Source organism: Lytechinus variegatus, chromosome 3 (genome assembly GCF_018143015.1).
Source record: "Lytechinus variegatus isolate NC3 chromosome 3, Lvar_3.0, whole genome shotgun sequence".
NCBI classification, from domain to species: Eukaryota; Metazoa; Echinodermata; class Echinoidea; order Temnopleuroida; family Toxopneustidae; genus Lytechinus; species Lytechinus variegatus.
In genome coordinates, this window is record NC_054742.1 from 74,130,600 (window position 1) to 74,146,603 (window position 16,004).

General features: G+C 36.6%; 1 protein-coding gene across 2 annotated transcripts in view; it reads left to right on the forward strand.

Moving 5' to 3' along the window:
• The window catches only part of LOC121411913 (bifunctional D-cysteine desulfhydrase/1-aminocyclopropane-1-carboxylate deaminase, mitochondrial-like), a 21,968-nt gene extending 14,420 nt beyond the window's left edge, over positions 1-7,548 (forward strand). The window contains exons 5-11 of one of the 2 annotated variants that reach the window (XR_005969554.1): positions 1,127-1,254; positions 2,110-2,209; positions 2,682-2,785; positions 3,049-3,224; positions 5,061-5,201; positions 6,624-7,250; positions 7,433-7,548. Coding sequence is in view for 1 of the 2 variants with exons in the window: in XM_041604803.1 (XP_041460737.1) it covers positions 1,127-1,254; positions 2,110-2,209; positions 2,682-2,785; positions 3,049-3,224; positions 5,061-5,201; positions 6,624-6,742 (768 nt within the window). In the remaining variant the exon portion in view is untranslated. Of the gene's footprint in view, positions 1-1,126; positions 1,255-2,109; positions 2,210-2,681; positions 2,786-3,048; positions 3,225-5,060; positions 5,202-6,623 lie in introns of both variants that reach the window. The other variant, XM_041604803.1, reaches the window with a different exon arrangement.
• Positions 7,549-16,004: the final 8,456 nt, after the last annotated feature.

Below are 16,004 nucleotides of genomic sequence, written 5' to 3' on the forward strand. Positions count from 1 at the left end.
CCTTCCTGAAAGAAAAAAAATCTGGGTACGGTCATGGTTTTCTCAAGGCATGCAAGGGAAAGGCAAGCAACTATTGGGAATACCCCCTATTTGTATTCTTTTTTGATGGCCATTTAACATTGAGCGTGTTATTATCAGGAATATAATGTTTCCATTGTAATAAACGACCTTTGATACGGTGATATTGACATTTCATGTAATGATATCATATGTGTTGGTGTCTGTGTGTGTGCTAATCTAGTGGGTTATCCTTGCAGAAATGTTATTAAGATAATATGAAGATCAGAGTTCAAGTACAAAGTAATAAAGAATTATGACTGATTGGTTGGCGAATATATATGCCGGAATTCCTCACAGCGTGAGAATCATGCAGTGTGCCACTGTGAGTTCGGAACATTTATTTTCGATTTCTCATGAAGAGGGAGAGAGAGGGGGGGGGGGGGTAAGGAAGAGGAGTAGGCCTAAAGTGTGTGAGATATAGTCGACAAGAGAAATATGGACCGACAGAGGGAGGGGGAGAGAGTTCAACAGTACGAGAAGACACCAAAAAAGGTGGTCTGTTCTTCAAACGAAATAAGAAGGAAAGAAGCAAGAGAGAAAGTCAGAGGGGAGGGGGAGGGGTCGAAAAAGAGGAGGGGATACAGAGAAGACAGTGGAGAGTGACCCGGATTCCTACCAGGTTCGCCTTTGTAAAGGCATTCGTCGTCATTACCAAGTCCCTCGGAGAGGACCCTGAACGTTTGGTCGCCTTGCTGCTTGCTTACAAGCAATCATGCTTTCTTTGTTATGAGGTGACAAAAAGTATCTCCCATCACTAATAATGATTATAATAACACTTATTTACTCAGGGTAGCCACTCTCAGCTGTAAGCTGTTCTTCCAGCGGGCCCTGCATAACATAATATGTTATTACTACCCCTCTCCATTCCCATACGTCGAGCGCCTGACAAGAAGGCAGAAGGTCCCATTTTTTAATCTTTGGTATGACTCGGCCCGGGGATCGAACCCACGACCTCCCGTCCATGAGGCGGGCGCTCTACCACTGAGCCACCATGTCCGTGACCATCACCATCTACTTTTTCTGAATGTAAAATTGCAATTTATCATTGTTTTCATGTACTTTTCAGGAGATGCCTTTCACGGGGAATGCACTTCTCGATAGGTTGGTTGGGTGTAACTTTTACTTGATGCCGAAAGATTGCCCATTCCAGACAGATGTTTATCCCCGTATGCATCAGCTCCATGATCATATCTTGTGAGTATATGATGATATAATGACGATGATAATGATTACGATAATGGGGTGGTGATGACGATGATGATGATGATGGTGATGATGATGACGATGATGGTGACCATGATGATGATGATCATGATGATGATGATCATGATGATGATGACGATGATGATGTTGGTTCTGTTGATTCTATTACCATATTCTTGAAATGGCAATTACCCAGTTACGTTACACTGTAATTTATGAATAATATTAATCATCATTTTTTAATAACAAAACTAGAATTGATGAAAATAATGGAGGCAAAGTTGCAACTCGTATTGTATGAAATGGTGCTTTAATTCTTCCGGTATTGACACGAAGTGCCACAGAATGACAGATTTACAATGTTTACATAGATTTTATTGTGTACATATAAACTACTGTTTATCTTTAGATATAACACTTTTATCATGTTTATTTCACTTTATCATTTCTCTTTCATTCCTTTAAGTTATATTATGATCGTGTGTTATTGTTTCACTTGCAATTATGCCCAACAATAGCCGACATTACACAAAAAACAAGATTTTTTTTTATAGAACATTATTTAATCTACGGAAAGTGATGTAAACAATGAGCAAAATTACACTTTATAAACAGTTTGCTATAATGGAAACAATTGCAATCTTGATCTGTTATTTCCATCGCCGTTTTTGGATGTTTTGAATTTTGTAAATAATATCCTCGAATATGAGGGTAAAATTAAAATTTAGTCTTCAATATACAAATATATAATAGCATTCTTCCTACCAGGAAAAGTATAGTAAAACAATGAATTTTCTGTGAAATAATGATATTGTTTTCTTACATATTCATATCTTTTCTAAACAGTAAAACATCAGGGAAGAAAGCTTATGAGATTCCTTTTGGTGGGACCAATGAAATAGGAGTGTGGGGTTACATCGACTGTTTTCATGAACTCATGGGTGAGGTAAGTGTCTAGTGGTCTCGTGGACGCGATGAATCGCTGGTATTAATCTTGGCGGCACCACATACGGGGAGGGGGCAGGGATGCAACCGCCCCCATTTATTTCCAGGTGGGGGGTGACAAATAGAAGAAAGTAAGACAACAACTGTACAAAAGAGTATAAATGATAATCTTGGGTCGTATAATTCTTTTATACAAATTATTCATTAAAAAATGTCATCTCCAGATTTTCTTTAAAAAATAAACATATTTAAACATATTTTTCAAAAATGATAAACCCAAGGTGTCACCTCCGGAATGAGGAAATATAGTTCTGTCAGTATGGGGGTAAATCTTTCAATACGAATGAATATTTTATTCTTTTATTTGTTTATTCATTCATTGTTTGGAATCAAGATGGGTATATCTGTTCATGGTGAATGTGAAATGAATTTTTAAAATGATACAATGACGACATGATCTTTAATTTTTGCAGGGACTATTTGAATCCGGTTTCACTGATATCGTGATAGCTGGCGGAAGTGGAGGGTCTGTAATTGGTCTAGGTATAGCAAACTACCTGACTGGAAGTAAATTAAAGTAAGAACGTTTTTTTAATCATCATCCCCTCTCTCCCTTCCTTCTTTCTTCTATTAAAAATAAGTAATTGAACTACATGCTTTGTCGAATATTGTTTTATATCAATATGTTGTTCGATATCACTTAGTTATTTATTACTAACTGAATTAATTAGACTGAATTAATTTTATCTTATTTAATGGAAGAGTCAAATAATTACGAACCATTCTGCTTAAACCAGGAAACTGTCTATAAAATTGGTATAACACTGTACATCTCAACAGAATTCATGGGATGGCTGCGTGTCTTGATAAAGAATATTTCCACAACGAAGGCGATAAGATTCTCAGGGCACTCGGTCTGCAGGAGGAGGGTGGTTCAGGTGTTAAAACGAAAGACATTGTCCAGTTTGCTGAAGTCGTGGGCATTGGATATGGCATCAACACGCCAGAGGAAATGGGTAAGGATATATATTTCTTCCTGGAAAGAATGCAGTGTTACACATTGTGACCCACAGTGTGTTAAGAGTTTATATAAAAGTGTAGAATCCACCATGTAAACACAGTGTGCATGCTCACAATGTTGAGTTGTCCACAATGTGAACTCACTGTGAACTCACTGTGAACCCACTGTGAACACTCTGTGAACTCACTGTGAACCCACCGTGAACCCACTGTGAACCCACTGTGAACCCACTGTGAACCCACTGTGAACCCACTGTGAACCCACCGTGAACCCACTGTGAACTCACTGTGAACCCACTGTTAACTCACTGTGAACTCACTGTGAACTCACTGTGAACTCACTGTGAACCCACTGTGAACTCACTGTGAGCCCACTGTGAGCCCACTGTGAACTCACTGTGAGCCCACTGTGAACCCACTGTGAGCTCACTGTGAACTCACTGTGAACCCACTGTGAACCCACTGTGAGCTCACTGTGAACTCACTATGAACCCACTTTTAACTCACTGTGAACCCACTGTGAACCCACTGTGAACCCACTTTTAACTCACTGTGAACTCACTGTGAACTCGCTGTGAACTCACTGTGAACTCACTGTGAACCCACTGTGAACTCACTGTGAACTCACTGTGAACTCACTGTGAACTCACTGTGAACCCACTGTGAACCCACTGTGAACCCACTGTGAACCCACTGTGAACCCACTGTGAACTCACTGTGAACCCACTGTGAACTCACTGTGAACCCACTGTGAACCCACTGTGAACTCACTGTGAACTCACTGTGAACCCACTGTGAACCCACTGTGAACCCACTGTGAACCCACTGTGAACCCACTGTGAACCCACTGTGAACTCACTGTGAACCCACTGTGAACCCACTGTGAACTCACTGTGAACTCACTGTGAACTCGCTGTGAACTCACTGTGAACTCACTGTGAACCCACTGTGAACTCACTGTGAACCCACTGTGAACTCACTGTAAAATCACAGTAAACCCATTGTGAACTCATTGTGAAATCACTGTTAGCCCACTGTGAATACACACTATTAAGACATTGTGTTCACACACTGTGAATGCACTGAGCTCATGTAAACACACTGTGTTAACACACTGTGGACACACTCTGATCAAACTATAAACACACTGTGGAACACTCTGATCAAACTGTGAACACACTGTGTGATACTGTCTTCTTTCCACCAGGGATGGTTAAAGTTATGATATATTTCATTTATTGTTGGCTATATGATTTATTGAATATACCATCATTTTATATTTGAGATATTCCAAACTTTGAACATAGAATTAAATAAACCTGAGAGCAGGGCCCGTTGCAACAAAGTTACGTTTAAAGGCAACTCAAGAATTGCCTTTAAACGTGCCGATCCCTAATTCATGTGTTTTATAGCTTAAAAAGCAAGTTAAGTTAGATTTAACATTTTAAAGATTCGTTTGATCGAAACTCTTTCTGTGGCGGTTTCGTATCTTAGGCAGAACATTTATAAGGTGCTTCTCTCTCATTTCTTTAGATTGCAATAAGGCACCAAATCGAACATAATATTAACAAGTCATTTATTCTATTTGTTTAATTTGAATCTGTCCCAAACACACTCTTCTAGATTGATAACTAATATTGAATAGTGGATACAGACAGTTCTTTAGTAAGTTCACTGATAATTTGACAAACGAGTTGCAAACTACAGATCTTGCACTAATTGTTGCACGAAATATGTTTTATCCCATCACATAACAAGAGTTAACAAGAAAGAATTGAACTGAAAAAGCTACCTAAATTTCTTCTCCCTTATTTCACTGTTAATTTCTGTAGAATGTATAGAGAAGATCGCCACAACGACTGGTATATTCGTTGACCCAGTTTATTCATCAAAGGCTGCTTACCATCTTATCAAGATGATGAATGAGAGTCAAGATTCACTAAAAGGAAAGAAAATACTCTTCATCCATACAGGTAGGTGCACAGTACATGTAGGTCATCAAAGTTGAGAGGTAGTATAAACAGTTGCGTACGGATGGAGGGGTTCAGTGCGAAATGTGATGTTATTTTCTGAATATCATGTCAAAATCTAATACATCTATTACAGGAAGGAAGGAAGGGACAACTGACTGCGGTCATAAGGAGAGAACGGGGGAAAGAAATTGAGAAGGGGAAGGTGTGTGATTCTTGATATAAAGAAGGAAATGAGAAGGGGATAAAAGAAGGGAGATGATGAGGATTACTCTTGAGAAGAGAAGAAGACAAGCGAAGATGATGAAGAGAATGAGGAGGCTGAGTGGGAAGGGGGAGGGAGAAGGAAGGGAATGAGTGTTATGCTGGGGAAGAGAGAAATTAAAAGAGAATTAACGAATTAAGACCAGGGTACCTTAACACAAAGGTTAGCGATTGATCGATTAATAATTTGTACTTTTTAGTCAATTCACTCAATCGTTAAGACATTATTTTATGATTATCGCTAAACTTGGTGTTTTGGACACCCGGAGAGGTTAAATATGAAAAAGGGGATTATAAAGAGAAGTGGTGGGGATCAGTGGTGTACCTGGGATTTTCCACAGGGGGGGCAAAACCGGTCGAATAATTTGACAAGCAAAAAAAAAAAGGTCTTCAATCAAAAAGCTCCTCAATCGTACCTGAAAACAATTGACAAGCAAAAAAAAAAAAAAAGGTCGTCAGGCTCGTCAGGGGGAAATAGGTATTCAAGCTCGTCAGGGGGGGGAGGGAGATGTCTTTTGTATGGGTTGTGACTCGTCAGGGGGGGCAGACTGCCCCCTCTGCCCACCCCCCCCCCCTTAGGTACGCTAGTGGTGGGGACACTGTAAATGTACTTTAATGCTCGTCACATCAACAAAACTGACACCAAACCGACCCATTACGTGTCATTCGAAATATTAGGAATATCTTTGATCAGTTTGGAGTCGGTTTCGTTGGTGTGACTGTAACGTAACATCCATTTATTATTCATTCTCCCCAGAGCTATCAGCTCTCAGTTGACTGTGCTTCCACTTCTCAAACTTATTCCAGAAAAAACAAAACTGTGGTTTTAACTGCTGAAGAACACACCGGTCATTTTTCTTTGGTGTTAGATTTTCTGTGTTAAATCAATACCCTAGTATATTATTACTACAGCACATTTGGTTGTAAATAGCAATCTTTGGTGTTATGTTGAAACTATAGAGTGTAATTCAATTTTAACAGTTTAGGGTGCAATCCTAGAGGGACGTCAGTTTTAACCCGTTGATTCCTAAAGTATCCAATCCCCAAACGTTTTTTTTTTCTTACAGGTAATTCCCTGTTCTTGCACATGAGGTGTTAACACCCCAGTTTTTAAAGTTGCCATTCGTTGTTATCGTCACCTTTTCTCTTTCTCTTCATCAGGTGGCGTATTTGATCTTTTCAGCGGCGTCTTTGCTTCCAGGATGAATGCAAAATCTTCAGCTCAAAACAGGGTACACGATTGGATGGAACTCACCGACAAAGTACCAACCTGTCAATGAATCAATGGTGACATAGGCTTTAGAAGATATCTCACAAGAAAAAAGTTCTCATCTACGTTATAAACCAATGAATGTAGACGGCGTGAGTACAATGGCGCAGAGCACTTTGTTGCTGCCCTCTAAATTCGTTGGTAAAAACTTTATATTTTGATTGAAAAACTTACTGAACGTTGATATCATCATGTAGGTCCATGATATCATTAATTCATGCTCTACCCTTGTCATTTTGTCTTCCATGAAAATAACTAACCGGCAATAAAAATATGAAAATGGGCAATATATTTTCCATTTTAGGAGAGTTTAAGATTATCAAAGTGAATATCCCTCTTTTATTAGTTCATGGAATTTACCGCCAAATTTGAAATTGTAGAAACAAATTGAATTAAAAAAAATCAAGAAGAATAAATGATTTTTAATGAAGATTAAATGATTTAAAAGAGGAGGCGCGAAAGCTCAGTCGGTAGCGGGGGGATTCGTATTCTGGTGACCCGGGTTCGATTCCCACTTGGTGCGCTAGTGCCCTTTGGTAAGGCATTAATCCTCAGTACAAAGTCCTTCGGAGGGGACCTTAATCCGTCGGTCCTCTGGTTGCTTGCTTACAAGCATTCATGCTTTCTAAGCAATCAGGTAAAAATCACCAATCACCACATTATAGAAAGCACTTGCAAAACTAAATACGGATGAGGGAAGGGGATGAAAAAGAAGTGAAAGGGAGGGGGTCGAGGAAAAAACATCTGATATGCCTAATTGATCAATTCAGAAGACATTATTTCTACGATATTGGTGTTTGATTTTGATTTTCTTTTGAAAAATAGATCATAAATAAAAAAAAAAGAGTGTTAGAGAAGGAAAACGAATAGGCTTGATGAAATTTGAAATGCACGACATTAATATTGTCCAGGTAAGTTGTAGATACGTGCATTATCATTATAAATGATAGGAAAAAAGTTGTCTGTGAGCCTATGTACGTCGGAAACTCGTCCTAATGTTTTGTTGGGTTAACTAGGGTGTGTTTATGCTTCCATTGCGAGGACAGAATCAGCGATTTCAAACGTCGATTCAAAACGCCGATCGTAAACGTGTTCTGGAGTGTGTGTGTTTTTGTTTATCTTTTCAGAGCAAATCATGAATCTCCAGCTGGCTTCGTTCGTAAAGCGAGTGAAATTGGGCGAGCCTGTTCGTTTCGAAAGTTTTTTTTCCCATTGTTGTTATTACGTAGAGATAACATGGAGCAATGCCCGCGGATTTTCATCTCACCGGAAGCAGGTACCAAATGACGTCATTTAAACACGTTACGATCGCGGTTGTGTTTATGCTTCCCCAGAAAGCCTGATTCTGGTCAAACGACGTTTACAACAGCACCTTTTTGTGAGTTTACGATCGGCGTTTTTGAAACAGCGTTTATATGAAAGTAAGCATGGACGCAACGGTGTTTTGCACTAATTACGTTTGGAAACGCTGATTCTGGCCTGAAAAATGGAAGCATAAACACAGCCCTAAAGTGATTGGGATTCGTGTGTCCCTTCACTATGTTCAAATGATAATTTCTTTGTAATCCAATTGAATGGAATTGTACTCCGAGGAAATAAAGCAAGATTTTTATTACAAGAGGTGAAGCATATGGATTTAGGAAACTTCGCCGAAAACATTATACTGTTCGTTCACCCCCTCCCCTAACCCCGCCCCACCCCAACCTTCAAGCCAATAGAGTTAAGGCATGGCTATAGGTTTGTTGGTGTTGGAGTTTAGGTGGCACTCTTCAATCTATCTGCGCCAGGTCGTTCTCCGAGGTATAGTTGCTTAATAGATATAGATTAACTCATTTTAAAGTAGGTAGAAAAAATGTCTTATGAACATTTATGAGTAGATCATTAATAGAGCTTGATAATTATTTAATTTTTATCGCAGAAATATGGTATGATTAGGCGAAAATATACTCGTATTTGCTTGTACATTTATATTTTGATCGGGACTATGGTGTGTGTTAATGATATTTTTGTGTGTGATCTGTATTAAAATCTTATAATCTCTGCTCATAATTATTTCAAGGTCGACTTGATCCTGAAATTGTTCAAATATATCGTTATTCGTACTCTTTTTTGTGAAAAAATATGTCGATTATTGCACTTTTTACTATGGAAAGGGTATATAGGCATATGTCATTTTAACTTTTAAAAAAAAAAAAAAAATGAATCGTGTAAATTAATACTATCATTTTAACAAAAGGATAAAATTTATTTATTTTTATTTAAGGAAATTCATAATGTTTATGGTATATACTAATATTAAATTGCATAAATAGATATATATATATATGATAACAAATTTTAGTCGGTTAATATGAAATGCTGCCTTTCTTTCATAACATGACACAAAATAATGTTTCCGTGTATTTCCTGGAAAAATATCTATAACTAGAGAAGATAATAATATGGAGTTGAAATTTGTTATTGAAAATGGATATTGCATCAACAGTTGAATATTTGTAATTTCAAAATGTATTTAAGAAATACAATCATTTTCATTCGTATTGTGCATCATCATACATAATCATTAGCATCAGTATCATCATCATCGTTGTCATCATCATCATTATAACATCGAAGGAGTTGTCGTCAAATATAACGAGAACTATATTCTGAATAAATTTCTTCCCCCAAAAGATGTACACAAAATGTCATTTATTTTATGAATTTACTTTCTTTTTATGTGGAATGTGTTTAAAATACAAGTTCATTTTTGTGCCATGTCTCAGTAAAATGATTTCGAATGAAATACGTACGATTTTAAATTAAATAGGATTTTGATATGATAAGAATGAATTATGTCAGCAAAATGTTTGGAATATAATCATGCATATTTGGGTGTGTTTCACGAAATATCTGGTCAATGATTTTCACTGAATTTATGTGAGCCAATCGAGTGCGAGTATTTCAGTAGCTTACAACATATAGTCATTGAAAATTACTGTTTGTTTCATGTATCCCAATTGTACTCATTTTTCTTGTGAAAGCTGTATATGGGTTTAAATGGTAAAATTAGTTATCCGATGGTCGTTTCATTAATTAGATTATGAAAAGATATTAATAGGTCTGGTTTACCAAAATAATGCCAAGCTTTAAATGTCATAACTTTGTGATTTCTTGTCAAATTTTGACGGTAATCTCAGTGTTTTATTTGTCTGACTTTTAATCATAATATTTCAGCCTTGAATACCCTTTTAATTGTATTTCAGATTTCTCTGATTATCTTTTAGGTTCTATCTATTAGCACTGTAAAATATGCAATGTGAACTATTTTGACGCTGTAAGAAGCTCTTGCCTTTATATAACGATTTGGAATTCAGAATATTAATGTTCTGGGCAATAAAACATGTCAAAGTATCTTATCAAATTACGTGTTTATGCAAGCCTCCGTTTCTTTTTTTTTTTCATTTGTGATGTTTGATGTTGATGTCGGGGTAAAAAATCAGACTATTTCAATTTGAAATCATAAATGAACCGACTTAGAATTTTCCTGGTATCACCATGATCTATTTTCAAACGTAATGGCGAACCGCCCCCAGGATATTTTTAAAGGCAATAGAAATGCATAATAATAAAAAAAATGAAAAATTGCTCCCCTATGGAGCAATATAAGTGAATGTTCGGAGCAATGACATTTTCTTTTTTGGGGGGGTGGTGGGTGTCAGGATATTTTTAAAGAAAAAGTGGGTACTCTTTTGTCCCCTCTCCTGGATCTGCCATTGATCAGAATTTCTAGTTTATACTACCAGGAGTGTTGCTAGAAAGGGAAAAAGAAAGGGAGGGAAAACGATAAGGTTATGTGTAAAAAGAAAAGCCCGGGGTATAAAGGGAAAGGCTAAGAAGATGGGGAAACTAATTATCTCTTCATTCCTCTGCTGCTGCTTTTCTTTCTTTTGTTTTCTACCCCCTTTCTTATTGTATGTTCTACTATCATTCCTCCCTTTTTTTCTTTTATCAAAAGCCCATTGCTTCTTATTGATATTTACTGCATAAGAAAATTCGCAGAGAAAAACATAAATGATACACTTTAATTTCAATTCAAATTCAATTTAGGAGCGGTTGTTCATTTCGCTCAATGCCAGTTAATCGATCATTGATTTTTATTTTAGATAGAATTTCGTCTTTCAAGGTTGTATCAAACATGTACTCTACAGTGCGTATAAAAAACGGGACAGTTTTGAAAAGTCTATAAAAAATTTGTTTCAAATTATTATATCTATATTTTGATGTTAATAGATGCTCTGAGATCTTATCTTTGAAATGCCATTTTTAAAAAAAAATGTTCATGCTTGAGCGAATACGGGACGTTTTTGTCGGGGGTTCTAAAAGAAGCTTGCGCCAAAATGGCAGAAATTAGAAATTTGATGATTAGACTTTTGGCTAATCAGGAGACTTCCTCTTAATCTTTTCATTATCTTTGCCATAATTTTCGAATTATGCTGTCAAATTTCATTTTACAAAATTATTCATTTACCTGAAATCCCGGGGGGGCCACTTCCATTCTCGAGTGGATACCATGACGCGACCATGGGTCTCGAAAAGCACCCTAAACACGTAATTTTCATATTCTGAAAATGCACCCCTTAACAAGTATTGGCGTGTGAAACCCTACCCTTAACAAGTATTGGAAACAAAACGATACTCTTGGCAAATATTCCCTGAAATGAACCCCTAAACAAGTACAGGAATGTTTTATTGTTACGGGTCCTTCAGTCGTCGGCTTTACCTTATTTGGTTTAGTACGACCCCACCTTCTACACCTCGCTCAAATCGGACTCTAAACACGTGTGTTAGGGCAAAAAGGACATCCTTTATAAAACATTTTAATTTTGTTTTATCATCCCCGCAAATTCGACCCTAAACACGTAATTTTCCTAGCGAATAGATACCCTTTTTCATTATTTTTGTGTTTTTGACACCCTTATCACGTTACGTACGTAACGTGCCCTATCGTGAAAAAAGACATCCTTTTTACGTTTTTTTTGGTCGCGCATGGTATCCACTCGTCAATGTAAGTGGCCCCCCGGGCCTGAAATATTTTGTTTTTCATATTTTGTTTTTCTATATTTCTTTTACCTTTGATTTTTTTTGTCATAAGTAAGAAAAGAAAACTTTTTTTGTTGTTGAAAAGAAGACTTTTTGTCAACCCAAGTAAGAAGATTTGCATTATTAATTGGGAGAATTTGTAATTATTCAAATCTTTTTATAATGTGAAACAAATTATGTTATGTACCTATAAAAGACATAAATCCTATTTTCAAGGGGTTATTGAATCCTTCAAGTTTAATTATGTGCTTGACAGGACAAACAGGAAAGGATTCATATCTTTCAATGGCAATGGTGTATTGAGTCAATTTTGAAGGAGCAAGATATGGCAGATCGGGTAAAATGTATTAAAAAGTTGTGAAGCGAGCAAGCAAACGTTTCCACTTTTTTTTATTAAAATATCAAATTTTGTGATTTTGACATAATATTCAGAAAATGATATATTTCATTTTCTATGTTTTCTTTCACTTTCCTTTCCACTTTTTTCTGCTAAAAGAGAACATATTCAGGCCTCTACAAAAAATTTTTTTGTCACTTGCCCTGTTGGGCAAGTGATGAAATAATTTGCTTGCCCGATAGAAAAAACTGCTTGCCCAATTTTTAAAATAATTTTTCATTATGACGGCACTTCTCTTGTTTTTATTAAGGTACATGTATACAATATAACAATTGAGAATCATGTCCAGTATAAAAGAACACTCATTGAAAAGGATATTTTCAGCAATGTAGGCCTAAGTCTTTACGTTTATTTTGGAGAAAAAAAATCAATTTTTTATGGGTATTTAAGGTTTTAAAAAACCCTTCAACAAAAGTTGCTAAATTTTCATATTTTGCATCTTTAAATCCATGAAATTGCTTCCTGCGTACCATATTTCTTAGAATTGCTTTCATTTACCGTAGTTAGAAAAGTAAGAAAGCCAGTGAAAAATGTTCAGCTCTTTATTGACTCGGAAAAAATTATTTATCATCAAAAGTGGAGTGGCTAAAATTTCACATTTTGCATCTTTAAATCCATGAAATGGTCATTTATTTTCCATATTTTCTTGTTTAAAAAATATTTGAAACCATCAAGTTTTTTCTTCATAATTTTATGATGTTCCACTCTGTCAATAATTTTATCTTCATGTTTTCACATGCTACTTTTTTTATCTATTTTGAGGAATACCTGTTCACTTATTAATGAATTATTACTAGCATTGTTTAATATTGTATGATTTTTAAGTAATTTCTTTCACTATGCTTAGATTCTTGGGTGTGTGTGTGTGTTGTGTGTGTGTGTGGGTGTTTGTGTGGGTGTGATGTGAGTTGAACTTTGATATAAATGAATTCAATATCTAATTTCTACTTCGCCTATTCCAGTACAATAACCTGTACTCGGCCATGTAATAAAGGCCCACATACCCTAACTTTTCCTGAAGTTCTTTGAAAACGCAGACTTCTACGAAAATTGCATTTCTCCATGGGGAGTCTAAATGTGGTGGGAATGTATTCATTAATAACTTAAATATATACATGACAATGAAGAAATCATCAAACTTTATTGGAAGTTTTGAATAATATACCCGAAATGTAAACTCTGTCTGAAACAGAAAATCACCATCATTGAGGCCTTTACTGGCGAATTGTCCCCCAGAGCTCTGGCAGAGAGACAGAGCTCAGACTGGCTAGCTAGTATGCGCACGTGCGTGAGGCTCCCGCCGGCCTTGTAAAATAGATGGAGCTTTGTTTGATGATTTATTGTCTGATATTTACCTCATCCCCTCAAAAAGGGAAACAAATGAATTTTAAGTTATAATCAACAAATACGGCAAGTTATTTTTTATGTTAATAGGCCGTTTTGAAAGCAAAGCCGAATGACAACTCACCAATGCGCGGTTACTAGACTGTGATTTATTTCCTGTGTAATTCTAATTATTTTATCACAGAATTGTGATATCGGAAGGGGGAAAATGTGCATTAGAAATTGCACATGATGGTAGTCATAATGGACCCCTATACTACATTCAACTGTTTCCCGGCCATTGCATTGATTTTTTTCATACCTGGTACCATGTATGGAAATACGTGGTACAGAAAAAATAACGCAATTTTGGAATTTGAAACTGCGCTACTCGCTATTTTAAAGGCTTATTCATGATTTTGAGTGTGGATTTTGATGATTTATGGAAAAACGAGGAACGGTACAGAAAAAAGACGCAACAACCACTTGCCCGATCGGGCAATTGACTTTGGGAAGTGCTTGCCCGCACGTCATTTTCACTTGCCCCGGGCAAGCGGGCAAGCGGGTTTGTCGCGCCCTGATAAAAAGGAACAACAGAAATATTCAAGCAAATAAGTAAATTTGGAAATGAATTTTGACCGCATAATTCGAAAACTATGGCAAAGATAATGAAAAGATTAAGAGGAAGTCTGTTGATTAGCAAGAACTCCGATCATCTTATTCATCATTATTTTTATGCCATTCTGGCGCAAGCCTCCTTTTTAACCACGGACAAAAACATTCTGTGTTCGCTCAATCATGAACGAAACTAAATTATTTTAACGGTATTTGAAGGATAAGACATCAGAGCACCTATTGACACCAAAATATAGAGATCATAATTTGAAACAAAAATTTCATAGACTTTTCAAATCTGTCCCGTTTTTTGATACGCACTGTATACGCATATAATGTAAGCTACTTAAAAGAAATCTTTGAATGCAATGACAACGGCCTTCGATAGCATAATCAATCTCATTTTTTTTACCCATAGGCTATGGCGCGTTTTGGATCAAAACGGTAAAAATTATTATTTGCCATTACAAAGAAAAATCACTGTAGGGGAGGGGGCGTTGAGGAATCGTCCTACTCGTGGACAGGGCTATATACTTAAAAAAAATGTCATGACTTTTGTCTGGACAATGAATATATTCCTTTGGTTGATTCTTTGGTTGCTCATAAAAAGTTATCATCACTGATCTGTATATGGTTTATTTTCAATTGGTCTAATGCCAATTTGTCCAATTACCAATTCGTCTACTATTGGTCTACCATCAGTTCGTCCATTATCCACACGGTTTAATTGTCATTTCGTCCACTTACCATTTCGTCTAATAACCAGTTGGTCCAATAGCCATTTAGTTCATATACCAATTGGACTAAGTGTTTATTGGGCGAAATGAATGAAAATAAAATAGACATTAGACCAACTGGTTATGAGACGAATAGACGAACTGGTGATTAGACGAAGTGATGATTGGACCAAATGGTTATTGGACAAAATGGCTGTCAGACGAATTGTTGATGGACTAAATGGCATTAGACTAATGAAGGTAGACCATGTCGTGAGTGAACGAGTTGGCATCAGACGAATTGACAGTTTACCGATACAGATCAGCGGTTATTCCCCTCTTACAACACAATATAAGAGCAATATGGCACTCATTCCAATATTGGTCAATGGTATAGCAACCATTAGATCAATGAACTTTCAGTAAATACTCATACCAGGATTGCGATTTATATAGGGGAAGGCGGGGTAAGTTGTGACAGTTTTTGCTTTTTGCATGTTAGACAGTGTTGTAGTCAAGGCTCAAACCTCCAAGGCCAAGGCCAAGGCTTTAATACCCAAGGCCAAGGCTTCAATAACCAAGGCTGAGGCCAAGGCATGGAAACCCAAGGCCAAGGCCTAAAAACCTCAAGGCCAAGGCCAAGGCATTTCAATTGTACAATATATGGAAAAAAAAATTACTGGTAGACAACAATGCTTAGGCGGCATACATGACACACAGGACCAAATGTATAAAAGGTGGGAGCGAGCAAAATTTTTGACCCTTGTACATTTAAAACGAAAATAATTCATGGTAGATCATGTAGATTTAGACATAAAATCAAAATAAGTATATAGTTACCTTGTACATTTAATTATTGCTCTAGGCGATTCACATTGCAATAATTATTATTACCAAGGTGATCTGATCCTGGCATGCCCATTCTTAACATATGTCTTTCTCCTCTACCTGGGACAGGGGAGGCAGAATGTATTTTTTTTTTGGGGGGGGGAGATCAAAGCCAAAAATGCACTTACAGTATAAGTCAAAATGAGAATTTTGGTGCAAACAGATATTTTCAAAATGAGATTATCAACTGTGTGAAGAAGTTGTGTGTTTTGTGGAAATTAAGTTCAGCAAAGCTTTTTTAAGTGATTTCT